General features: G+C 50.0%; 1 protein-coding gene across 7 annotated transcripts in view; it reads left to right on the top strand.

The window, feature by feature from the left end:
* The window catches only part of ZNF385C (zinc finger protein 385C), a 191,387-nt gene that overhangs the window by 154,566 nt on the left and 10,488 nt on the right, over positions 1 to 26,333 (top strand). For 6 of the 7 annotated variants that reach the window (XM_038385466.2, XM_038385465.2, XM_038385467.2 and 3 more), the window contains 3 exons: positions 12,624 to 12,734; positions 21,874 to 22,033; positions 24,641 to 24,979. In XM_038385466.2, the coding sequence (XP_038241394.1) occupies positions 12,624 to 12,734; positions 21,874 to 22,033; positions 24,641 to 24,979 (610 nt within the window). The remainder of the gene's footprint in view (positions 1 to 12,623; positions 12,735 to 21,873; positions 22,034 to 24,640; positions 24,980 to 26,333) is intronic. The other variant, XM_043503524.1, reaches the window with a different exon arrangement.

The following is a 26,333-nucleotide window of genomic DNA, read 5'->3' as shown; positions in this document are numbered from 1 at the left end:
TGCCAAGAGCAATGGGAGCTGGATCCTTGTGAAAGCCTGACCCCCACCTGAATACACACTTGGCTGAATCAGATACCTGGGTGCCCAGACCGAAGGTGCCCGTTTGCCTTTAACCGTGACTGGCAAAGTTCTGTGCCAGATGGTATTGAATGGGTCACAGAAAGGGCAACAGGCAGCATGACTTGTTCACGGTCACACAACACATTAATGGCAGAGCAGGGGACAGAACCCAGATCTCCTGTGTCCCAACTCAGTGCCCTACCCATTGACCCAGGCTTCCTTGTTTTTATTAATCCCATTGTCCTGTAAATTCCTTCTCACGTAGAGCCCTTATTGTTCTATTCGCTACCAATCACAGGTTCACCACTCTCCGCACCAGCCCAGCTAATTTCCTGGGTTGCTAAAGGGATCTTCTGAGCGAGAAACTACCCACGCCAATTAGTGCACGTGTCACTCTTAACCTGAAGGATAGCGCATTTGCAAAACTCTGGATGAGAGCGCTCAGTGGGTCTATTGCTGCAGAGGGAGGAGGGCTCTGACACTGATCAAGGAGACACGCATCTTCTTTTGAAACGGGTGCATCCGAGATCAATCCCACAAGGCTCCATTCATCTCTATTATAAACAGACATTTTTAAAATGCTTCATTTCGACTAAGATCAATTGTGTTTTGCTCCCAGAATCAATTGCAATAAAGTAGCTTTGGAGGGTAGTTTTATGAGTTTAAACACAGAAAAGAGCACCTAAGGGTACAAGGAATCTGTCAGCTGCCATCTATCCAGGTTTTGTTGTCAGTCCTGCTTTGCTCATTGCATAATGTCTCTTGTTAGCTTACTAATGTCAAGGTCAATCTGCAGGCGAGCCCAGGCCTCGGTTATGTGATACTTATATAATAATGTCTCAGGCTTCTAATCTCCTCCTCCTTTGCCCCTTAACCATCAGGGAATTTCAGGGGCCTCTTCCTGTAGCTGGTTGCAAAAAATTTCCATTTAAACCTTTTTTCCATTGGAAAATGACTTTTTCAACTAAATGGAGATTTTCACATTCTCCCCCCACACCCCCGCCCCAGAACAAAGTTGCTTTTAAATATTTGGATTTTGTAAGAAAATTTTCAATTACACATTTTTTTGTCAAAAACCATTGCGTTTTTTTATTAAAACTTTTCATGGGGGGGGGGAATAATTTGCCAGCCAGCTGTAAGGAAGAATCTGGGCTGGTGTTTGCAGTGGTGGCCCATGGGATTCAATGGGGATGCAGCATGTGAATGGACATCCATAGGGCAGCTGAGAAAGTGAGTCGGTGCTTGGAGGACAGCATGAAAGAGAGCCAATCCCAATTTTGCATCCTCCATTGGAGACTCTGTCCTGATTTGCTGGGAGACAGACTTGACCTGTCCTAGTAGGTCTTTTACATCTCTGACTTGATGGAATAGAAGACATTAGAAATACAAAGACTTGGTGAATCACCTCTTTGAAGAGGAAACGTTGTGGTCTAACGGGCTGAGTACAGAGACAGAAGACCTGAGATCTGTTCCGGACTCTGCCCCAGTTTGCTGGGTGAACATGGGCAAGTCAGTTAGACCAAACTTTGCAAACATGTCGGCCAAAAGGGGAATGACTCCAGGGCCGTGCTCTGGCCCGTGCTATGCAGGAGGTCAGACTAGATCGTCGCAGTGGTTCCTTCGGGCTGTGTAACCTATTAAAGTTACTCACTGAAATCTTCACTTCCCTGGGAGCTCTGAGCGCTCAGCAAAGCTGAAAATTAAGCTGCACTCATGTGGCTACTTAGGCACCTTTAGGCCTCTGAGTTTGACAACACGGGTGGATTCTGAACCTCGCTGTGCCTCATTCCCCCTCTCCTAGGCAGAGGGGGCGACACTGCCCTTCCTCTTGTAAATTACTTTGCCGTCCAGGGATGACACATGCTATGGAAGTGCACGTGATTATTGCTGCTTATTTAGGGGAAGATTTTCAAAGATGTTGGGGGGGGGTAGCCTCCCAACTCCCACTAACTTTGGGATTCAAGCCCCAAACTCCCATGGGCTCCTTTAAAATCCCAGCTTTAGCCCCTCTCTCTCCTGGGCTAGAATGTCGGGTTACAGTAGAAGATGGTTTTGCTGATGCTATTAACAGCCATTTTTGCCCGTGTTCCTTTTTTGAGCAATCGGAGCCAGCAGTTAAACTGATCCTTATGCTCCTTGGCTGGCTCTCCCACCTCCCCCAGGCACGTGTCCTGTTGTCATGTTGTTGTTTTGTTTTTAAATGAAACTTTTGAAAATTCCTTTCCCCTGTGTTTGCTTGAAACACCATCCCCGCCTGCAACATGAGCCAGTGACATTCCACTGCCCTTCTGGCAGGAAGGGCTTTGGTGGTGGGCTCACCTCTGCGAGGTCCCTTCGCTCAGCAGAGACAGTTGCTCCACACCTGGCTGAGATAGGATCACGCTAAGCTCTTGAGCAATTTGCCATGTGTGTGTGTATTTGTGCAGGGACTTTTCTGGTCTGGTTGAAAGTTTGCAGAGCCTCAGGGGGAAACAAGGACTCATGATCAGCTGTGCTTCTGACCCCAAGATGTTTTCTCGCAAGTTCTGCCAGGAGTGGGTTGAGGGAGAAGGGCGTAAGTAGCTATAAGCACAGTGGGAACCTGCGCTCAATGGAAATCTTGTACCACTGGAGGACCCGTTCAAATCCAGCCCTGGCTGGGAGTTGGTGAAAGTCGTTCCCACCTGACCTGTGCCTGATGCGGCTGTAGTGACTCAGCTCCCCTGGCCCTTTGGAGAGGGTCTCTCTGAGGCAGGGATCAGGACTAGTAGAGGCATGCCCTCTCTCCGCCTGCTTTGTCCCTCCTCTGTGAAACGAGGAGTCCAGGCTGCAGGGACCTCAGCTCACTCCCGGACCCAGCACCGCACTCACTACAGAACAGAATGGTGGAAAATCTTCTGCACCATCCAGCAGGAGGAAATTGTTCCAGGGAGGAGCTAGCCTCTGGAGCAGGCCTACTGCAGCGTGCAGCAGAAACGGCAGCCGGGTTCCCAGCTCAGCAAGGCTGAGCCTTCAGCTTGGGCAGGTGTCAGATTTAAAGTGATTTTCAGCCCTTTTCTGGGTCAAGTTCATGCCAGTGCAGAGACTCAGCACAGGGCCTATGGGATCCTCCAGGCTGGATCCTGCAAGGTGCGGCACATTCTGGCCTCGATCCAGCAAAGCTCTTAAGCATACCCTGACTTTGGAGCCATTTTCTGGGTCGGGGCCATGGCGGGTGCCCAGCACCTCGCAGACTTGAGCCTTTACGTGGGATTTAAGTGGCGCATCAGCCTAGTGCTGACGCAGCACATGGGATGGCTTCCACGCCTCCTGCAGTTACTGCTTAGCCGGAGCAGACATGTCCGCTACAGGGCGCATAGACCCCTATTGAGTAATGTGAGTAGGGCTGCTCCTCTGGGCCTGACAGAAGGTGTCATAGGCTTCAGGAGCTTCTGTGTGGAAGCGTCCAGTGTGATAGTCCTTGGGCCGGGCAGGGGGAATCCTTGTTACCTCCTTCTTGCGCTGCCCTTAAACAGCCTGCTCCCTCCATGCATGGGGGAGGTTGAGGAAGTGAGTGGAGCGACAGGACCTATGATTGGAACCGGTCTGGCTTCCTGGAGTGTCTGAGACGTCCCAGCTGCAGAGCAGCATCTGAAGAAGCCCTCAGGCTGGCATTGCAGGAGTTGAGGCAGGACCTGGTTGCAGCAGGAATAAGGAGGAATTTGGCCACACGGAGGAAGTGAGGGATGAAGCACCGACAAGGGGGCGGGGGGGCAGAAAGTTCAGAGGCCCCATCTAGGCAGGCGGCTTTACAGAGGATGACAGCAAAGGCCTTTTCTTGGAGGGCTGCTGGACTCCAGCCTCCATTTATTGCTTCACTGCACCAGGGAAAGTCAGCCTGGTGTTCTCTTATCTCCCATCTAATCTGCCATGCCGAGAGCTCAGCGAGTCCATCTGGCTGCTGAGCCTCAAGTATACGCTAAGGGAAGAAAGAAAAGCTGTTCGTCCTTTAGATTTCAGATTTCCAGCTACGCTGGGTCATATTCAGAGCTGGTGCAAGGAGAGAGCAACTCCACTCATGTCAGTGAACTTGCACCTTCTGACCCCAAGCCCATGTGCTGGCCCTGCTCCTGCTCCGGCCCGTGAAATGTTCTGTAATAGTCACCCCCACCCCACTGGAACAGCATTGAGGAAGAGTTGCTTGTTACTGCAGAGCTCAATCCTTTGCATGCTGGGCAGGTCACAAGACTCTCATGAACCCAGCAGATGTTCTACTCTGGAGCAAAGCAAATCCTGCCGAGCTGCGCGCTCTTGCTCCTTAGAGCAAAAAACCAGTATAACAAAGAGACTGCGGATCGTGTTCAGGAGGCATCTCTGGCTGTGACTGCATTGAGATCCCCAAAATCTAACAGTGTCTTGCAAAACCGCAGTACCAGAAGGCACAGTCCAAACTGACGCTGTCCCTCTGAATTCCCATTTCTGACCTCGGTGGCTGGCAGGAAGTTCAACGAGGAGATCTCTATTTATATCAAGAAGAACATCCCGGGGATAAATTGAGTAATTTGAGTCAATAGGAATTGACTATAAAGCAGAGACATTTGCTCTCTGGATGCACTGTACCCAGAATCGGCTCTCTGCTTTCGTGTGAGTTCTCTCTGGAGATGGGGACAGAAGACTCCTGATGCATTCCAATTAATTCTGCTGGAATCTGTAAATGAAAATCACATCAGACCAGACACTCCTGAGCCCTGGGAATTGGTACGTACGCTCTCAATGCAGAAATCCTTCAGCAGAGCTGTATTAAGCATAGGCCAGGACAAGTACATCATGTCACATTTTACTTTTTCAAAGGTGTTCTTGGTGCCATACAGAATAGATTGTAGGGGGTAAATCCAGCACTCATCTGTGGGAGGAGACTAGTCAGGGTTATGTCAGGGCTTTTCCCGTCCAATGTCTGCAGCTGCAGAAGTTGGAGGAAAGTTCTTTTTAAGTAGAAGCACAAGAATTCTCAGGTGGCATCAAAGTGTCGGAACCAGTCAGCGTCACCCACCGAAAGAAGTCGTTTTGTGCTTCTAGCAAAGTTCTCTGTGTGCTAAAAACACACTGTTCTCTGCAGATCTGCTTGATGGAACAAAGAGATGCAGAGACAGAGTGTCATTCGATATCTGCAGTGCAGGCGGGTGACTGGAGCGGACAGGCTCCACACAACAGCTATGCACTGCATGGCCCACTGCCGAACGCCTTTTCAAAACTCAACATTAGATTTGACTTTTGAATACAAGAAATGGTGAGGGTGAAACAGCTGTGAAACCCTCAGAATCTGCAGCTGCAATAACTCTTGGCTTTAGAGTGGAGTGTTGTCTTGAGGTTTGTTCCAGGGGTCTAAGAGCCATGGCTCCTGGGTTCACTTCCCAGTTCTGACTATGAGGAGGGAAGTCTCCTTGCTTCTCTGTACCTCAGTTTCTCCATCTGTAACATGGGGCTCATTCTGGCTGGCCTACTTCCCCAGGGCGTTGCACAGATGAACGAATGAGTGTTTGCACAGCGAAGTGATAGCACTAGATGTAAGTTAAGTGTTTATTGTTGTGAAGGAGTCTAAAGGTGGGGATGGCCCAGTGGTTAGAGTGCGAGGCAGAGACTTGGGAGACCCAGGTCCAATTCCCTGGACTAGTCCTTCAGTCCCCCATCTGTAAAATGAGGGTGACCAGCACTCCCTGCCTCCCCAGGAGGGTTGGGGAGGATCAATGTGTATAAAAGATTGTGAAATGCTCCGAGCCTCAGTAATAGAGGCTATGTGACTAGTGTAAGTTGATGGAGGGAAGGGACAGATGGCATCCCAAAGTACATATGGGACTTACTGCTGCAAACAGCTTCATGTAACCCGAGAGCAGGACCTGTGTCCCAGCATTCTGGGAAATCTTTGCATCTCTGTGTCCAAAACAATTAAATGAGTTAGCAAGAGACATCAGTTGGGTCTGATCTCACTCAGCGTTGGATGGGATGTGGCAGCGGCTGCGGGGATGGCCGAGGCAGTGGTTTCATGCCGCACTTTCCAAACTTCATGTCTGGAAACAAGGTCTTTTGAAACGAGATGGAAGCTCCCTTGCTCCAAGCATGTTTATCCCTTTGGAGTTGCCAGTTCAGAGCCGCTCCCCGGGCCCGGTGCAGGGGCAGAATGGCTTATTGCAGTGAGCCCCACATTAGAGATGATGGATCATATGGGTTGCCCTGCACAGACTGTGTAACACCTTCCCTATAGGTGTTACTCTGTACAGATGAATAGTGATGGGAGCAGCATCCAGTGAACATACAGCGCTCAAAGGTACTTGCCATCGGGGAGAGGAGAAGAAGCCACCCCTATGAGCCTCAAACTTAAGAGCTCCGTGTGATGGTGTGCTCAAAAAAGTTAGTGCAATCCTGGGATGCATAACCAGGTGAATGTTGGCTGGGTGTAGAGAGATTATTTAACCTCTGTGTTCAGCACTGGTGTGACCGCTGCTGGAACCCTGTGTCCAGTTCTGGTGCCCACGATTCAAGAAGGAGGTTGATAAATTGGAGAGGGGTCAGAGAAGCGCCATGAGAATAAGAAAACCTGCCTTACAGGGATAGACTCAAAGAGCTCAATCTATTTATCTGAACAAAGAGGAGGGGTGAGTTGATTACCGTCTATAAGCACCTATCTAGGGAACAAATAAGTAATAACGGGCTCATCACTCTAGCAGAGGAAGGTCTAACGTGATCCAATGGCTGCGAGTTGAAACTAGACAAATTCAGACTGAAAGTAAACTGAAAATTTGAACAGTGAGAGTAACTACCCAGGGATCGTGGAGGATCCTCCGTCACTGACTGTTTTAAAATCAAGAGTAGCTGTTTTTCTGAAAGCTCTGCTCTAGGGATTAGTCTGGGGACGTTCTGGGGCCAGACTAGATGATCCCAATGATCCGGCCTTGCACTCTAGCGATCTATGAATCAAACCACTTAACAAACTCTTAAATACCCACAGGAGCCTGGATGTTGTTGCCACCATTTTACAGATGGGGCAGTCCAAAGCCAAGGGGTTAACAGGCCTGATCTGGAGTGGTCCTGAGTAGCCGCAGCTGGTGTCAGTGGCAGTTGTGGGTGCTTATCCCCTCTGAAATCCAGCTCCCTGCACAGTACAAGGCGTTTTCAGGCTCGTTTAACCTAGGCTGTAGGTAATCCACACTGGCCTCTTCTGCACAAGAGCAGATTTGGAAGTGACTTGCCCTGGGACACATAGGAAATTGTTGTCAGAACTGGGAGTGGAACCCAAGAGTCCTACCCCCTAGTGCCTCTGTATAACAGAACTTTACTGCAGGGTCATTTATTAGTCATTTCTCATATGACATAGATCCAGTGAGGCAGGGAGTTACCTGGTAGGACGTGTAGGAGACTGTGTGTCTTAAGGAATAGAACGGAAAGCTCAGGCGAATATCTGTTGTGCAGCCGATACTCAGAACTGCCAAGAGCCCTGTGACTTTCCCAGAGATGTCTGGGAATGTGAAGTAATGACTTTGGGATATGCTACTCCTCTGTTACTCTCAAAGAACCCAGCCAGTGAGGGCAGAAGATCACGTGATGGGTGATGGGAAGACACCAGAAAAGAGCATGATGAAGAAGTGGTTGTAGAACAGTGTGAAGACCCAATCTGCTGGGAAACGGGTTGTCCGTTTCATCTCCTTAAACGAGTAGTTTAAAAATCCATCTGGGGAGGGGGTAACTTTTCTTTAATTGCCCCTTCATGGCTGCAGACTGGGGCTTCAAAGGGTTAGAGAGGCAGCTAGGGCCCATCCCCAGATGCTGAATGAATTCATGACGGACTAGCGCTATTAAAGAGAATATGAACTGAATAAAAATTGAGTGGATAGTTAAAATGTCCTGTGGTTTTGACATTAATGGAGGATACTTTATAGGAAGAGTCCAAAATGGAAAGCGAAGCTTTCTGAGAGGCTGTAATTTAGCGTTAATTAATAGGCGTGTAAACCTCTAGCACGTAGCATCAAGGACCCTTGATCATTAAAATACCAAATTGTCTAGTACCTTTTTGTCTCCGTGGTGTGAAGCCTGCATCTCATCACCGCCCCCTCAGAAGGTTCAGTGTAGTAATAAAGAGCCAATCAGATCTGTTCTCCCCATGGGTTGGATTTTTTTCCCCTTTGCTATTAATCCATCTGATTAAATAGTTGAACAATCTTTAACAAGTGCCCCCTGAGCCTGTCTCTCAGCTGCTCTGCTGGTCTCAGTGAGTGTAGCTCTCTTGGAGTCGATGGAAAAATGCCCATTTAAACCCACTGGGAGTCTGGCCTAAAGCTTGACCAGGCATCAAAAATCTGGTACTTTTATAATAAAAATAATAATCATTTGCCCACCTTCTGGCCCCAAGTCTCCATGTTTCTATCAGTCATTGATGAATTTCCACAGCTCAGCTCTTCTCTGAGGCAGGGCAGTGTCACTATCCCCATTTTACAGTGCGGGAAACTGAGGCACAGATAGAGGAAGTGACTTGCAGCAAATCAGTGGGAGAGCTGGGAATAGAACCCAGGAGTCCTGGTGCCCAGTTTGGAGCATTAACCACAAAACCAGCCTTCCTTGCATACATATGGCAGGACATATGTGTGATGCCTGCAGCTGGCTGAAATTTTGTCATTAAAAGGTTGAGCTGTTTTTCCCCTCCAAACAATGGCATTTTGAACAATTCAAAAACTTTTTGTGCAAATGCTTGGCTTGTTCAAACTGTTCCTATTTTTCATCAGAATGAAACAAAAATTTTGATTTGAATTTTTAAAATTCAGTGTCATGTTTTCAGTTTTTCCGTATTCCTGCTTTTCCAGTGAAAAAAGGAGTGGAAAGGGGGGAAGAGCGACAGCAACAAATTTTGGGTTACGTTTCAATGGAAAAATGGAATATTACAGCAAAAAACTTTCCCCGGAATAACAATATTTTGTTTCTTTCTAAAGAAAAACACAAAAAACTAGGTATATTTCAGCCACCCTAGTAACAACCTCCAAACTGTATTCTGAACTGTGTCTTGGTCTATTCCACGTCTAACACAGGCTTGGACACTACACTCTCACATGGGCATTTTAAATTGATGGGAGGGAAGAATCTGTTTCATTCACAGACTCTTAAATATTCCCCATTTTCCCCCAACCAGTGCAGGGCCAGTAGGCACACTTGTGCGCTCGCACACGCATGCTTTTGGATCCAACCTTTTTTTACTGGTGGAAGATCTTGAGGCCGTGTCTAGACTCCGTCACTTCGGCACTGTCTCTGCAGCTGGACTGCTATAGCGCAGACGCTTCCTACAGAAGGGGTTTTTCCATCCCTGGAGTTAATCCACCTCTCCGAGGTAGCTAGAGAATTTTTCTGCTGATCCAGCCACATTTACAGAAGGGGTCGGGTTGACCGAAATACGGCTCTGAGGGTGCGACATTTTTCCAGGGCATCTGTCACATTCCTGGAACTCTACTAAATGTCTGTGAAATCCTCGGCTGTGATTTGTGGTTGTTGTGTTGTGTGTTATGGTAGCAACTAGAGTCTCCAACCAAGATCAGGGCCCCATGGGGCTGGGTGCCGCACAGCCCCATCGTGAGAGATGGGCCCTGCCCTCAGGAGCTCGCAGTCCTACTGGGCCAGGCAGCAGAAGGGTTATTACATTTTTCCAGTTGAAGAGCTGGGGCAGAGAGAGGTTCTGTGAATTGCCTAGTCAATGGCAGAAATGGGAACTCAGATCTCAGGATGCCTCAACCCAAGCCCATCCATCTTTCCTGAGTTAATTATGGGCACTGCTGCCTAGAACCACCAAACCCAAGAACTATCTGTTTCCTTCTTGAACTTCCCACCCATGGCATCTTCTTAGATCTGTAAATTCCACTCCACCTTCCTCCTGACATCTCCAGTTCTTGGCTCCCTCCTGAGGTGCTAGACATGGGGGATGAGCTTCTTAAATACAGAAGAGCAGCAGCTACCAGTTAAAATGCTGGGGGGCCATTCCGGAAAGGGAACAGCGTGGACACTGCACCTTGATGCAGCACTGCATGGAGGAGAAAGATTCCTCCTTGTTTGCACTGTGGGGGTGCTGCTGTGAGTGTACGGCAATGTTCCTTGTCAGAGGTGGAGCTGCGTCTTTGTCATCGCTAGAGGCCTCTGGTTCCCCCATCACAACCCAAATGCCTCTTCATTTATATTCCAGATAAGTGAGTAAAATTTCATCGCAAACAGGCACTTCATTAATCACTCGATATTACCATTCTGTTCACTCCTGGAATGGAATTTGGGGTCTTGATAATGGCTCTGTTGTCCAGGCATGTGCCCTGAAGACTGATGCACCTGTCTCTGCGACTAAATAGCTTTGCAGAGAAATACGATCGCCTAAAAACCCAAGGCTCCACTGACAGCAGGACACAGATAAGATAATCTTCCTATGTCTCCAGGTAGTGGAACAATCCTTGCATTATAGATTATAGCTTCACTCCAACAAAGAGATTATTCTTATTTTTCCCCCTTTTGCATTTTGCTTAAAGCAATTATGGCTTTCGAATAAGTTTACCACTTCGGCTGAGGAATAAAATGACGCTGAGCGTCAGGGAGAGACAAACCCACTGAGGGCTATCGTTGGTCTGTGTGCGCCTGCCTCATCTCAGAACCTCTGCCCTTTGATGAATCGTCTCAGAAAGACACAGCCCATTACAAATAGCTGGAGTTGTTCTAGTTCTGTGCAGAGCAAGTGCATGCGCCCTGTGGAATACCAGGGGCGAGGGGATTCCTCGGCCAATAAAAAAATTTTACCGAATAATTGTGATAATAGTTTGATACAGCATGAAAAGTAAATGACTTCTTATAGTGCAGGCCCCAATTGAGATTGGCTGGTGCTAGGCGCTTTCCTTACCCGTAGAGGAAGCCAGTGCCTGCCCCAAAGTACTTACGAGCTAAATAGACAAGTCAGACAAGGGGGTGGAAGGGTCACTAGCCCCACTTTACAGATAGGGACCTGAAGCACAGAGAGATTGTGAGCTGGCCCAGAGCACATCTGGGAGGATTCCCCTCCCAGTACATTGTTCCTGGCAAGTGAACAATTCAGCCTAGATCCCAATGGCACCAACCTGTCAAAGTGCTCCCAAAATTGGCAGCCCAGCGAATACGTTAGCTGTGGGCTGGGCAGCTGACTAGGCATCAGAGAAAGGAATTTTCAGGGTTCCTTGTTCTGAGCTCCACCCCAATCGGTGGGTCTGCATCTTGTAGGATGTCACAACGACACCTCATTGTGAGGAGAGCGATGTGTTGTCACAAGGGTGAGATTTACTGCAGCGCAGAGGGCAAAGCACAAGGTACAGGCGCTGTGTAAACCCCGTAGTGCTTAGGTCTTCTGCTGGCCTTGCATGGGGGTGAATTTTATTCACTGATTAACAGCAAACAAAGGGTTAATGACTGGAGACTCATTTTTATCGCCTCCGGGTCTAAACACTGAGACCTTATTTCAGTGGCTGAGGTTCCAGCTAAGTCACCTGGCAATGCACCTGTTTCATTGGGCTGATGAGGAGGGCAGCTGGGGACCTCAAATTAAAACCGATAATTTGCCATCCACGACATTGACATCTGTTGTGAATGGAGAAGGGATCAGAGAGGAGGGAGAATCTCTGAGAGCTTCCTGGATCTATTCCTGAACAGTTAGCCTGGGGGGCTAGGTGCCAGGACTCCTGGGTTCTATTCCTGGCGCTGCTACTAACATGCTCTGTGTCCGTGAGGAAAACACACTCTTGGTGTTTCTGTTTGCCCCCTCTGTAAAAGGGGGATTATGATTCCCAGCTCTCAGAGGCATTGAGATCTGTGGGTGAAATGATGACAAAGAGAAATTATTTCTCCCTGGTACTGGGGAAGGGGTCGAGTTACTCAAAAGCCAGGAGAAGGCAGGAAAGCTCCAGAGGCTGGGGGAGAAGAAATATTGAGCAAGTGCAGATTGTGGGGCCCTGCAGGTTGGTTTCCAATGGAGAGACACCAGTGATGCAAAGTCTGCACGTTTTCTTAGTGCAACTTGCTTTAGTTACACCGTGTGCATTAGTCCTTCAGCAGAGGTGATCACGAACAGCATGCAGGCACAGCCGCTCTCTCTGAAATCTGGGGCCAACACCAGGGCCTGGCTCCCCAAGAGCAAGAATTGGCTCTAGTTGGAGAGACTGAGGCAGGGAGTAAAGTCTCCTGCTGCTTGCTACAGCTCCTCTGAAAGAATGAATTGACATTGCAAAATGAACAACAAGGAAGCATTTCTTCTAAGGCTGCACGCAGCTGGCAGGCGAAGAAAAAGATCTTGCAAGACTGTGTAACAGCGCCCTCTTGGGGCTCCTGCTGTAACAATATGATAAGAGGTAGCAACATTCGGGCTGCCGGGCAGAATCTCATGGTGTGTTGGACATCGGGGGCTGGGGACAAGTCTGGATTCTGCCCGGACAACACCTGGAGGACAGCACGTGCCAGGAGCTGCATACTCTAGGTATTGGCAGGGCCCGTCAGCAGTAGCCGAGGAAGGAAAGGATTCGAAGCACAGTATTAAGCACCGAGTAACCACGTGCCCTCCCTCCCTCCCCTTCCAGATGGATCCCGTGCAGAAGGCCGTGATCAATCACACCTTTGGCGTCCCCTCCCCACTCAAGAAGAAGCAGTTCATCTCCTGCAACATCTGCCACCTCCGTTTCAACTCCGCGGTAAGCTGTGTCTGGAAGGGGTGGGGCAGGCAGTGCTGGGGGAGAGGGGGCTTAGCAGTAGATGGTCCATCTTGTGCTTGAGACAAGGAAGGAACAGGCTCCTTCCCAAAATGGGACAGTGGGCCAGACCCTCCATTGCCAGCAGCTTACATGGGATATAGCCGAGGAGGGGCTGTCCGGAGCCATAGCTGTCCCAGCCCAGAAGTTCTGGCTGCTACAACAGCAGCAGCTGGCTATGGCTGCACCAACATCAGCTGGGCCCCTTTGCGCTCGCCCTGCCTGCCCTGAGATGCCCACTGTGCCGGGGGCTTCAGGAAGGGTGATTTAGTGGGTGGGTCACTGGACCAGGACTCTGGGAACCTTGCTGCAGTTCTTGGCTCTGCCACAGAATCCCGTGTCACCTTGGGAAGTGTCCTCCTCTACTTTGTGCCTCAGTTCCCCATCCATGAAATGGGAGTAATATGCCTTGATCTCCCAGGGGGTGCTGGGGGGATAAAACCCATTAGTGATGATGAGTGCTCGCCTGAGGTATGACAATGTGGGTCAGCTGAGTATCTAGATAGGGAGGAGCCAGCTCTGCTGTCTATACCTGCAGGGGGTATTTCCAGTCTGGCCTTGCAGAAGGTTTCTCCTTCCTTTGCACCGTTGAGAATAGGTCATCCAGAAAGAGAGCAGAAAGCGCGGGGGGGGAGGGGGGATTGTTCCTCAGGACATAGGGAAGCCCCAGGGGATTTCTCTTGTCTTTCAAAGGGAGTTGGAATAAAGAAATGTCCTGATGCCTAGGCCAGTCCCCGTAAGGCTAAGGCCTTGTCTATACTAGACAAATACAGCAGAAGCCCAGTTGTGCTTAGGTCAGCAGCTGGCCCTTGTGGGTGGATTTCACACACTGAGGAAAAGCAAATGGAGGAGCTTTTGACATGCACCGGTTTCATGAAATCAATTTAAAAACGGATCTAGTGACATTGGGGCAAAGCCCAGCCTAATGTACATACATATAAACCGCTTTCCCCTGTGCTCATATTGATTTTGTGGGCATCTGACACAAGCCAAATTACCACAGAGTTAAACAAATTGAAGTGCATCTGCATTAGGCATTTGCACTGATTTGACTAATTGAGTTTTAAATCCATTTCATCAAACCGGTTCAAGTTTGTTAGTAGAGACAAGGCCCAGCAGAGCTCTCTGAACAGGCTAGGAACATTGTCAGAACTCCAGTGCTTAACTCCTCAATGGCCAGCACCCTGCTCCCCAGCGCACAGAGCAAGGGCATTTCTGGGTTTCTTAACCCCACACACATTAAGTTTTAGATACAATTACAAACTGTGAAAGCGCTTGCAGAGGAGTTGCTCCCGTTTATAGCTTGGGTGAATTTGCCCTGTAGCATGGAAACTGGCCTGGGTTAAGTCCCCTTCAACGCAAGGGTGATAGGTCCAGGAGTTCCTCCCAAAATAGGGTTGATCATCATGACTTTGTCTCTTTGCGTCATGCCCCCCTCTCCACCCTGGAAAGGGCAGGTTCGGCCTCAGGTGTGTCTCATCACAGCCAGCCCCCTGCAGTGAGAAAGCCCTGCAGCATTCAATGGCTTCCCTAGCTTTAATGGGAGGAAGTGTTGCCTAGTGGTTTGAGCAGAGGACTGAGACATGGGAGACCTGAGTTCTATTCCCAGCTCTGACACAGGCCTGTTGGGTGACCTTGGGCAAGTCATTGCATCCCTTTGTGCCTCAGTTTCCCCAGCTGTAAAATGGAGACAGTGATGCTGCCCTCCTTTACAGAGCTTGGAGATCCACTGATGAAAGAAGCTAATTATTTATTATTATGGAAGGGCAGCAAGTTGTAAAGCCAGCCTCTCTCCCTTTCTGCCGCCCCCTCTCTGATATGCGGTGCCGTCAGAGGGCTCATTTCCACAGCTGCATTCCAAGGCACAGACGCAGCTTGCACATACCCTGTGCACATGGTGCTGCAGGTGGATTTACCCCTCTCTGCTGCCCTCCAAGTTGCTCGGCACCCCACCCTGCCCCCTTCTGGTTCTTTCACCACGTGCGGCTCCATGAGGCTGACTGGCAGCTGTGCCCTCCCTCTCTGTACAGTGGAGCTGCCATGTCTGTTCCTTTGTCTTTCCGCTGCTCTTCATTTCGCTCAGGTCCGCTCTGGCTGCCTTGCTTCTTGGCTTGCACACTTAAGCTGCTTTATCAGCCCGTGCAGTTCGTATGTGTTCCTCGGGAGCTGAATGTAATCTTTGCCGCCTTGGCTCTGCAGAGCTCTGATGTGCTGGATGGGTTGCTTGGGGTTTTTTTAGCCTTTTCTTCCAAATCAATCAAACATCTTGTCGAGGGGAGGAAGGTCACGTTCATTCATCCCCTGCAGTAATGAATTGTACCCAGCTGATCTCTTGTGGGGGGAGCTGATTAGAAGTTTAAAAGGAAATTCTCAGTCAGATCAGATGCTGCAGAAGTTGGGTGGATCCCTAGCAAACAGAGGTGAGGTTCTCTGCTCTGGGACATGTGGGAGGCCAGACTAGATCCAGCCTTACTGTCTGTGGCCAGCTGAGATCTACTCTGCAACCTTCCGTGAAGAGGTGACTGACCTTGGCACCGGCCCAGCTCTTGACTCTCATTCCAGTCGAATCTCTTTGCTCTGGCTCAGGGTTGTAACGGTCGTTGTGCACAGAGGGCTGAATCCCAGTGTGTCATTCTGGGCCCGGATAGGCTCCACGCTCCTCAGCGCAGTCTCCAGGGTGTTGATAGGAGCCTTGCACAGAGGTCAAGGGATAGAATATGGCCCTGAGGGAGTAATTAACCTGGCAGGAATCATGGCATTGTCCCATTCAGGCCGTGTTGCCAACCCTGGCGGATTTATCAGGAGTCTTGCAATATGTGGTATTGTAGCGCCTGGAATCAGAGGATTATGGGAAAATTTCATCTTGGAACTAGGACACTTGGCTGTGCAAAACCCAGAAGGCAAAGAATCAGCACTTGGTGTTTATCGTCTTTTTGAATCTCATGATCTTTAACCCAATCTCGTGATTTTTGGGCGCTTGACGCTGGGCGTCATTCACCAAGGGCACCTTGGCGGCTGTAGGCTACTGCTGTGCAGCCATTTGTTTCTCCTCCTTCCCCATCCTCCTTTTTCCGGTTTCTCCCTCTTCCTTGTCTCTATATGTCTGCTCTGTTCTTCCTTCTGTATTTCCCTTCCTTCAGCAGCTCCCCATCTGCCCCCCACTACTGTGGGCTTTTCCCCTGCTCCTTGTTTGCTGAAATGATCACCTGCAGGCTTTCAGTGAAAACTGCTCAGCAGGTTACCTCTCTCCAGCACCCAGACACCCAAGTCCAAACCCCAAATAAATCCGTTTTACTCTGTATAAAGCTTATACAGGGTAAACTCATAAGTTATCTGCCCTCTCTAACACTGATAGAGAGATATGCACAGCTGTTTGCTCCCCCAGGTATTAATCACTTACTCTGGCTTTACTAATAAACAAAAATGATTTTATTAAGTATAAAAAGTAGAATTTAAGTGGTTCCAAGTAATAACAGATAGAACAAGGTAAGTCACCAAGCAAAATAAAACAAAACATGCAAGTCTAAGCCTAATACATTAAGAAACTGAATACAGGTAAATCTCACCGTCAGAGATGTTCCAATAAACTTCTTTCACAGACTAAACTCCTTCCTAGTCTGGGCCCAATCCTTTCCCCAGTACAGTCCTTGTTAATTCCAGCAGACACCTCAGGTGATAAGCAGGGGCTTTCTCATGACTGGAAGCCTCTTTGTCCTGCTCCCACCCTCTTCTATAGCTTTGGCACAAAGCGGGAATCTTTTGTCTCTGGGTCCCCACCCCTCCTTCTAAAGGGAAAAGCACCAGGTTTAAGATGGATTCCAGTATCAGATGACATGGTTACATATCCTGCGAGACCCCAGCCTCCATTCTCCCTGGGCTGGCCCACACGTACCCAGGAAGGTTTGCAAGTAAACAAAACCGTGTACTGGTCACTGATTCTTACTCACCCTTAATGGCTTCCACTTAATAGGTTTACCTCAGTGATACACGTTTATCTTTTATTCTCCTGACTCCAGACCTAAAAATAACACGTGCAAACAAATGGGGTGACCACACTCCGTAGATCACAAGCTTTGTAATGAGACCTTCCAAGAGATCCTTTGCATAAAGCATATTCCAGTTGCATCATATTCACACTCATCAGCCTATTTCCAAAAAACGTACGGAGTGCAACGTCACAGTGGGAACTGGAGTCAGACTGGTTTAACCCCCCATGTGGACGCTCTTAATCCGGTGTAAGGGCCTTTGTCTGGCTTAGTTTACATGGCTTGGGAAGGGGTTTGAGGTAAACTGAGAAGAAGACACAGTTGTTCTGAGATGAGCGTATCCCTTGTGGGCAGTGAGACCGGGGTAGCTACATCAGTGTAACTGTACCCTTCCCCTGTAGACAAGCCCTTTAAAGCCAGGTTAATCTCCTAAATTCTGCAAACAAAACTCTATTTATTTTAAAAAGCATCTGTCAAACTCTAACTGCAGCCTGTTTGCTCGAAAGCCAAGCGTCCCCTCTGCCGACCCATACCAGTCTTTCCTTTTCCCGTGCAATATTTAGATCTCGTGCATGACAAGCACCCGACCAAACAAATACTGATTTGCTGGTTGCAAAGACAGGGGGACGCAATAGTAATCTCCCTGCCAGTGTGGCTGGAGAATTGAGCCTCTGGCCAGCACCCAAAGTGGGTTAATGAGCGGCCATGTGGCTCCTGCACCTACAGAGAGAGCAATTAGCCTCTTTATACTCTGCTTCTGCTAGTTGAGACCCATGCTACCACGCTTGCTCCTTCCCTTCTCCAAATGAAGGAATAGGGCAGGAGGCTACAGGGGAAACCCCTGTTTCTTGGCTTTATTGAAAGCCATAATGGTTCCACAGTGTTTGGGCAGGGCCTCGTGGTGCTGGGAGATAAGGTGATTGTTGGAGGGCAGGGGAAGCAAGTTAATTGCAGAAAGAGGTGATTTGTCACCAAGAAATCACCAGATCCTCCATCTAGTGTCTTACGTGCAGGGAAGCCCAGCGACTCCCAAAATGAATGGCAGACTTTCTGTCTCAGCACTTCAGTAGCCCCTTATCCCCATAGGCTGGGACAGCCTGACAGATCACCCCGCTGGTGTCCTGTTCACTAGACCACCCTCCCTGCTGTAAAGGCCGCGAATCTGACCCCCTGGCTCTCACTGCATGGTGCCTCGCTCCACAATTAGTCCCATAGTCAGCCTGAGGGAGGGGAGCAGCATAGACCGGGAAAGGATTTTGGCAGCATGAAACACAACACCCCAGAGCTAGTGTGACAAAGAGAGATCGCTAAGAAAACGCCAGTCCTTCCACACCTCCTTGTGCTTTGCTGCAGATGGCCCCAGGGCAGAGAACAAGGCCAGTTGATAGCTTTCCTGGCGCATTTCTGAGGAGGAGTTTGAGGCACTCAGCTCAGCAATCAGCTGCTGGAACAGGCCACACAGACACAGGGATGTGGATAGTCCCTGCTAGCCTGGGAACCTGCACAGCTCCGCCTCTTCCAGAGGAGCAATGCAGCCCCCAGCCACAAACCCTGCAGGAGGCTGGCTCAGAACAGAGTCCCAGTTCGACTTGTCTGTGTCCTCAGACAGCCTCATTACTGACTAACTGGGAACATGCAGGAATCTGCAGCCGTGTAACTCGCAGGGCATGTTCTAGTGGCTAATGCAGGGTCAGCCTGTTAGCCCCAAATGCACTCACACAACAAATGCTTGTGCTCTGTCTCACTCGTACACACTCATGTCCACTATCTTTCTGCCTCACTATCCCAAATGCTCACGCGCATCTCACGTGCGCACATGCTTCTTGTCTCTCCGGCACTGTTGTCCCGTCACTTGTTCTGTCTCCCACTTGTTTCACACTCGGGCTGTCTGTCGCTCACACGTGTACTCTCCTGCCCTTCCTGCCCAGGCCACATCTGGAATAAAATCACCTCACAGTTTACACTGTAACGCTGGTTCGATTTCTGCACAGGATGGCAAAGCGCTGGGAGCCCTAGTTAAATTCCAATTCAGCCCTGACTAAATTCCTTTACCTGATGGAGCGTCATTGTATTTGCTACTGAGGTGCTACTTCCTGGTGTGAGCTTGGTGGGTTTTCATCCACGTATCCTGCCATCGATTCTGAATTCGGACATCCTCGTTTCTCTCTCCGTAAAGAGGGGGGTTGGAGGGTCTGGTTCTACCTCGTAAGTTCTAGCAGCCTAAATTGGCCTCCAGAATTGCCATACAACTTAATCTGCCCTACTTTGCTACAGTGTCTTGATTCTTTTGGGATTTAGTTCCCATAAATTGCTAAATTGTGGTTGCTTTTGGTGACAATGCTGCCTTGTCCCCAACTGCTAAGGACTCAAATGTTTGGGGCTATTATCTTTTGTGTATGTTTTTATCAGGGCCGTGCAGGCATGCGCCCACCGCGGTGCACTTCATTATTCAATGTTCACTGGGAGAAAGAAGACGGTGAATGGAAATTGCATGTTAGAGGCCTGTTAGGGTACAATGGGAGATGTGTCCTACCTGCGAATGTTTTTTTTCCGAACAGCAGGAAATTTATTGTGTGTTTCTGAAGTCAGACATTTTGCCTGAAAGCTTCTTTTGAAAGTGACTTGGTGCATTTAATCAGCAAAGGGCCCTTATCTCAGCCTTGCAATGCGGTGATGTTGAAGCAAAATGATACCTCAGCTTGGATCGATTTGTATGCAAAGCAATTCAATGAAAGGCTGAAACCAGAGCTTTGCAACACACCCCCCTCCAAAATCTCACCTTGTTGGAGGTCTCTGGCCCTGGGGAGGCCAAATGATTTCAGGGCACCGTGTTCTTCTGGCAGCAGATGCTGGTCGGCACCCGCAGATGTAACAGATCCTCCTTCTCCACCCGTAGTCACTCACGCCTATGTCCATCCCAGGCGGCTGGCTCTGCCCCTGGGCTCCATCTGGGTCAGACTGGGCAGGGCTGAGTCGGCTGGTGTTGTTTATTCACTGGTTTGTATCATGGTAGCACCTGAAGACTCCTGCCCCAAAGAGCTCAGGATCTAAATCGACAAGCCAGACACAAGGGTGGTTGGAGGAGAAACAGCAACACAATTAGGGGAAGAGTCACACAGCAGGTAAGGTCAGGGACAGAGCTGTGAATAGAGCCCAGTGCCCTGCCCCTAGACCATGCTGTGTGTGTCCCCGTCCTCTCTGCAATTCTATGTCATAGAGCTCCATAAGAAATCCCCTCCCACCCAGGCCTCCTGGGACTTGCTTTGGGTTTCAGGTTTACACCATGGGCTCATCCAGAAACCCAGAGCTCCATGGGGGTCCCTTGAAATTCACTTGCCTCTGGGCTGCGCCTCAAACCACCAGCCCCCAGACGGGCTGGCCCATCCCGAGAACCTGGTTGGAGTGGGAGGATTGGAGTGGAAGCTGAGGCCGGGCTGGGTGGAGATATTACGGCCAGCACAGGATCCAGCTGTGGGTTAATGGACTCTCCCTGAGCACAGACACCACCCCCAGGGACAAAGGGAGCCCGCCTGGACGGGGACTGTACTGGGCTCATCTGGAGCAGGTTAGGTATCCCGAGGCACTGTCCAGAGCCTGAGGTTTGGAGAGATGCTCGGTCTAAGCTTCACTGCACCAGCAGCCAGCTCCCCTTCCTCCTGAGCCCCCATGAGGAGCAGCTCAATGGATAAAAGCCAGGGGCTCAATCTGTTTAGCATATGCAGATTGAGAGGTGACTGGATCAGTGTGTAAGGAGCTTCCTGGGAAGCAAACGCAAGGTTCCACAGAACTCTTGAATCTAGCCAAGAAAGGCAGACCAGACCACAGTCTGGAAGCTGGAGCCAGACACATTCCAGTTAGGAATTAGGCACTATCTTTTAACCAGTTGGAGCAAGGTCCCCGCAGTGGTGAGTTCCCTGTCTCCGGGGGTCTGCAGATCCAGACTGGCACCTTTCTGGCAGATGCTTTAGTCAAATACAAGTTACTGGGTTCAATGCAGGGGGAACTGGGTGAAATGTAATGGCCTGTGATGTGCAGGAGGCCAAACCAGCCCATCGCAGTGGTCCCTTGTGGTCTTCAACTCTGTGTATCTATGCAAATGAGGCGTGGGACTGGAGAAAGAGAATCACCTTATCACACGGTGACTGGCCCCTTGAAGAGGGAGCGGGGTCCAGTGCACCTGGGCCTCCTAAAGGCAGATGGACATTCCCAGCTGCCTTCCCATAAGCCCCGCTGGGCAGCCAGCACTCAGCCACAGATGCTTCGTCACTATGTCGGTTTAGGCCCCAATTCAACAAAGAATCCCCGCTCAGTGAAGCACTTAAATCCTGTTGACTTGGATGCTGTTCTGAGTCTGGGGCCAGGACTGTAAACTCTTCATGGCAGGGCCTGCCCCGCACAGGGAGTCTGAGCTGCAGTTAGCACAAAGTGGCCCAGTCTCAGATGGGGCCTCCCAGTGCTACTGGCAAATAACTACAAGAGGGAAGATTCTAGGAGCACACGTTTGCCTCTGCAATTAGCTGTTCCCCAGCTAATCACCAGGAGAGAAACCCTCACCCATACCCCCAGTGTGGCCTTTTCCTTCCATACTTTATGCTACTCTTTCGTCTCCCTCTCCTTTTTCCTTCTGTCTCATGAGAGTCTGGCTTCGCCTGCCGACACTGGTGTAAACCTGTGACCAGAGAGAGGCAGCTAAATGCGATGCCTTAAACAGCCTGGTGCTGGTACGAGTTTGCCAGGTTTTGGAGTGGCTGATCAGACTGGGCGCTGAGCCTGGCTTTCTCCAGAAGAGAGACTGCACCAGAGACTGAGGTTGCATTTTTTCTCTTTGCTGTTCTTTTCTCTCCCCTAACAAACTTCTCATTAGATGGGGGCTCACCTACCTACAGAGATAAAATGGCTCTAATTAGAAGTTTGCAAAGCACGTTAGGCTCCTGAGCTGCAGAAGAACAAGGGATCCTTGCTGTTGGTCTCGGAACAGCCTTTCCTTTCTTCATCCCCCTCTTCCCCAGCCCTATCTGTCTGTCTGTCTGTTCCTTCTTACACTGTTGCAGCATTGCATGTGCTCTGACTTGACCTCTCCCTGTTCCCTTCCCTAGAACCAGGCAGAGGCACATTATAAAGGCCACAAACACGCCCGGAGACTCAAAGCCATAGAAGCTGTGAAGAACAAACAGAAAACAGCAGTGGCCACCAGCCGGGACATCCCAGCAGACTTCCCTGCCACCCTGGACGTGAGCGGGGATCCCCACAGCACAGGTATGGCCATAGCCACCCTCCCTGGCCCCGGACACCAGAAAGGGGATTTCCTGCACCCCTGGCTCTCGGCCGTCAGCTTGTACCAAACAGTTGCTCTTAGGGAGCAGGAGGTGGCAGAGTCTGTGCCATCCCTTGCAGTAATAATTCCCCTGGGATGAACAGCAGCATGATACTCTTCACGTAGCTCGATAAGGAGCTGCACTGCTCTCCAGATATCAATTAACATCATGCTGGCACGGGTCAGAAACGACATCTGCCTGGCAACTGACGGCACCATGAGCAAGCAGGAGGCCAGCAAGGTTGGGAACAGGCTGCAGGGCTCCTCATTGCTCAGTGGCTGGTTTGCCTGGGTCATTAGCTGTTTGGTGACCCCTGTATGTGGGCAGCTGGGACAGCAGTCTGCCTCCCGGTCCACTGGTGTCTGTGTCCCGGCCTGCCCCTTCGGGGCATCTGTGGGGCCATCTACACTGCTGCTGGGGGTGTGACTGTGAGCCCAGGTAGCCCTGTGCCCGCTAGCCATGACTCTAGTGTGCTAAATGTAGCAGGATAGCCATGGGGGAACAAGCTAGCCCCCCAAGTACCAGCCTGTCCAAGGCTCTGAGTCTGTATTCGGGCAGCCAGCCCAGCTGTTTTCAGTGCACTAGCTGGATCTAGCGTGTGTACATCTGTCCACGCCAGAAGTGACACCTCCAGCTGCAGTGTAGAATCACCCTAAGCCCAAACCCTCCCCACTCGTAACGCTAATGATCACCCAGCTGATGGCCTGGCGATATATACCACAATCTCTATTGCAGTAGTCCAAGGCCGGTTCCAGTCAGTGTCCCCCACTAGTGGATGTGTCACACATTTCACTTATCCCTCCCCCATCTTAGCCGGAAGGGTGAGAATAAGGGTTGCAAATGAGCAGACAATGGGGAAAAGACCCAGATCAGCCTTTAAAAGGAGGGGTCTGTCATCATAACTGACAACTCTATTGTTAATTACTTGGCCTTCCTCAGACATCATAAAGGGCTGATTAAGCCCTGAACTGGTGCCAGTTATTTACAGTGGCCTCACTCTGGGCAGCCATTGATTGTTAGGGGCTAATCAGGCTAAAGAGGGTCGTGATTAGTAATGCAATAAACTCCAGGTCATAAATGCCCCCACTGCAGGGATGGCCAGAGCAAGAGGCACTTTCTTCCCTCCTTGTGCCTGAGAGTCAATCGCTTTCTTGTCCATGAATTGGAGCAGTAGAAACAGCCCAGCTGGGCTCCGTGTACTGTGGCCCCCGGGTGCTTACACCAGTGTTGTTGTTCATGGTAGCACCCAGTTCAGGATCAGGCCCCGTGGTGCCGGATGCAATACAGATGTGAAGGAAGAGATAGTACATGCCCCAGAGTCCGAACAGGGAGAAGATGCAGGTGGAGGGTGGGAACAGGGAAGGTGGTGGGAGTACAAGACCGCGGTCAACTAGAGCTAATCGTCTGCTGGAGACAAAGGCTGGACTCGAGATGAAGGCACTGGTTTGGACTCTGGTGATGTGGGTTCAGTTCCTGGCTCCTGTGTGATGCCGGGTGAGTCCCTCTAGGCTGCAGGCCCCTGTCTGTAAACGCTGCTACCTTTGTCACTACGTCGGTTTAGGCCCCGATTCAACAAAGAATCCCCACTCAGTGAAGCACTTAAATCCCGTTGACTTGGACGCTGTTCTGAGTCTGGGGCCGGGACTGTAAACTCTTCATGGCAGGGCCTGCCCCGCACAGGGGGTCTGAGCTGCAGTTAGCACAAAGTGGCCCAGTCTCAGATGGGGCCTCCCAGTGCTACTGGCAAATAACTACAAGAGGGAAGGTTCTAGGAGCACACGTTTGCCTCTGCAATTAGTGGTTCCCCAGCTAATCAGCAGGAGAGGAACATTCATCCCCTTCCCATCTTTGGTTGAGGGAAGAGATGCATGGAGCTGAAGAAGAGCTCTGTGTAAACGCAAAAGCTTCTCTCTCATCAACAGAAGTTGGTCCAATAAAAGCTCTGACCTCCCCCACCTTCTCTCTAATAGTCACTTGACAGACAGACGGCCTTTCTTCATAGCAGCTTTCACCTGCATCCAGGAGAAATTAATTATGATCTCCGGAAAGCACCGATTTCACTTGCTTGCAAAGAAGCTGGTGAGGGCCCCATTGTATCTTTCTGTTGCGGCACAAAGCAACGGGAAGGGCCCCCTCCCTGCCTTCAACCTCTTTGATCTGATTCCAAGGGTGGCTTTTTGAACCAGAGATAGCTGCTGTAGCAAAGGACGCATTCAATGCTCCTGCTTGAACTCAGCATGCCAGATAACAGCTGAGTTATCCCATGAGGGCTCTTCCTTTCGTGTTGGAGGGAAGAGGCCGATAGAACGAGTGTCTCTCCCTGGAGCCAAGGAGGGATTGGAGCTAATCGTGGCTTTTATGCCGCGGCTGGTTCTGATGAGTCGCAGATAAAAAGCGCTAATGGGAAAGGCCCTGGGTAAATCAGAATCCGTGAGGCAGGACCAGAGCATGGCTGTGATGTCATGGTGGGGCGGGGGCCTCGTCGCTCTTTGGAAGCCAGGAATTCTTTTCAAGAAAGGAAAACTTTCCCTTCTGTCTCTTTCGCTAGTTCAAGCCAACGGCCTCCTGGGGCTGAAGGAGCCAGACGCTGAGTGTAGCAGCCTTATGCTGACACCCAGCTTGGAGGAGTCCTCAGCCGAGCTGTCTGGCAGCGTCCCAGCCCTGGTCTCCCCGCCTGTTTCGGAGCTGTCAGAGGGCCCTTCGGATGCCGCCAGTTTGGCCTCTTTGCCAGCGCCAGGAGCTGAGACGCCAGCCACTGAATCGGGCAGCAGCATCGGCTCAGCCCCTGACCGAGAAAAGGAAGGGAAGAAAAGCAAGCAGCACCTCTACTGCCCCACCTGCAAAGTGACGGTGAACTCGGCATCCCAGCTGGAGGCTCATAATACGGGTAAGGGACTCAGCCACTAGGCCATGCCCTGGCCTACCATGTACCCCGTGCTAGTGAGGGCCCTATGGCATTACTTTCCCATAGCTCGTGGGCAGCACAGTCGATAGAATTAAGCGCAGGACTCCTGGGTTCTATGCCTGGCTCTGGGAGGGGAATGTGGTCTAGTGATTGGACCAGGGGGTTCTGAGAACCAGCACTCCTAGATTCTGTACCTGATTCTGCCACTCACTGACTGTGTGACCTCAAGCAAATCATTTACCTCTGTAACTCAACTGTAAACTGTACAAATAGAACCATACAAGCCTTGCAGGGGAATCGTGAGGGGTAATTAATATTGCTTTAATTAGAAGGGGTAAATTAAGGTGCTTTGCAGATAGTGGCGTTGGTATATCTAGCTCATGCCTGCAGGGGTGGATTTTAGCAAGGTCGAACTCTCTCCTGTTGTTCATGTCACTTAATTAAAGACATTTTCAGATACGTTTAATCAAGTAATTGGAGGGTATTTGATACTCCAGAGTCGTTTTCCTTTAAGTTATTTTTCCGAAGTGACTTGGGCTCCGAAGTGTCTAAGCTACTTTTGAAAATAGAACTTTGGCTCCTAAATCTAGTAGGGGCTTTTGAAAATCCCCCCTCCCTTCCCCCATCCAAACCAGACACTTGCTCACATTTTTGTGTTTGCAAATTATGCACATCAGAAAAGACCACAACTCTGTGAAGCTGGGGAGCATTGTATATTCTAGGGGGCAGGGACAAGCTTTTGGTTCTGTGATTGTCCCACCCCTAGTGCAATGGATTCCTGATCCATGCCTGGGCTCTGAGGGGCTGCAGTAATACAAATAATAATAAAACATTGCCTGTGGAAGAAGCATGATTCCAACATTAGCTAAGGTTTCAGAGTAGCAGCCGTGTTAGTTTGTATTCGCAAAAAGAAAAGGAGTACTTGTGGCACCTTAGAGACTAACAAATTTATTAGAGCATAAGCTTTCGTGAGCTACAGCTCACTTCATCGGATGCATTAGCTAAAGCTTCTTGTGCCTCAATTTAGGAGCAATTATCGCCCACCTGTGGCACAGGTCGGGGGCTGTGAGCAATAATTAGTTAACGCCTGTAAAGCAATTTGAATGTGAAAAATAAGCCCTGTTATAATTTTCCTTTCTCCTCTAGTATGTAGGAGGCTGCTGAGAGCTGCAGATAGACACACACAGTGCCAGGCATGCAGCTTTCCAGTTGGCATATGGCAAATTAGCCTCTTTCTGAATGCAGAAGAGTGGCAACAGACCTAGCCGTGCTGCTAGTTGGGGGCTGCCATCAGTGACCCTGTCTAAGCTCTAGAACGACTTGGGGTTGAAAAATA

The sequence above is a fragment of the Dermochelys coriacea genome, chromosome 27 (assembly GCF_009764565.3).
Source record: "Dermochelys coriacea isolate rDerCor1 chromosome 27, rDerCor1.pri.v4, whole genome shotgun sequence".
Classification (NCBI taxonomy): domain Eukaryota; kingdom Metazoa; phylum Chordata; order Testudines; family Dermochelyidae; genus Dermochelys; species Dermochelys coriacea.
The sequence above is the reverse complement of the archived record's forward strand: the minus strand, read 5'-3'. Positions and strand labels throughout refer to the sequence as shown.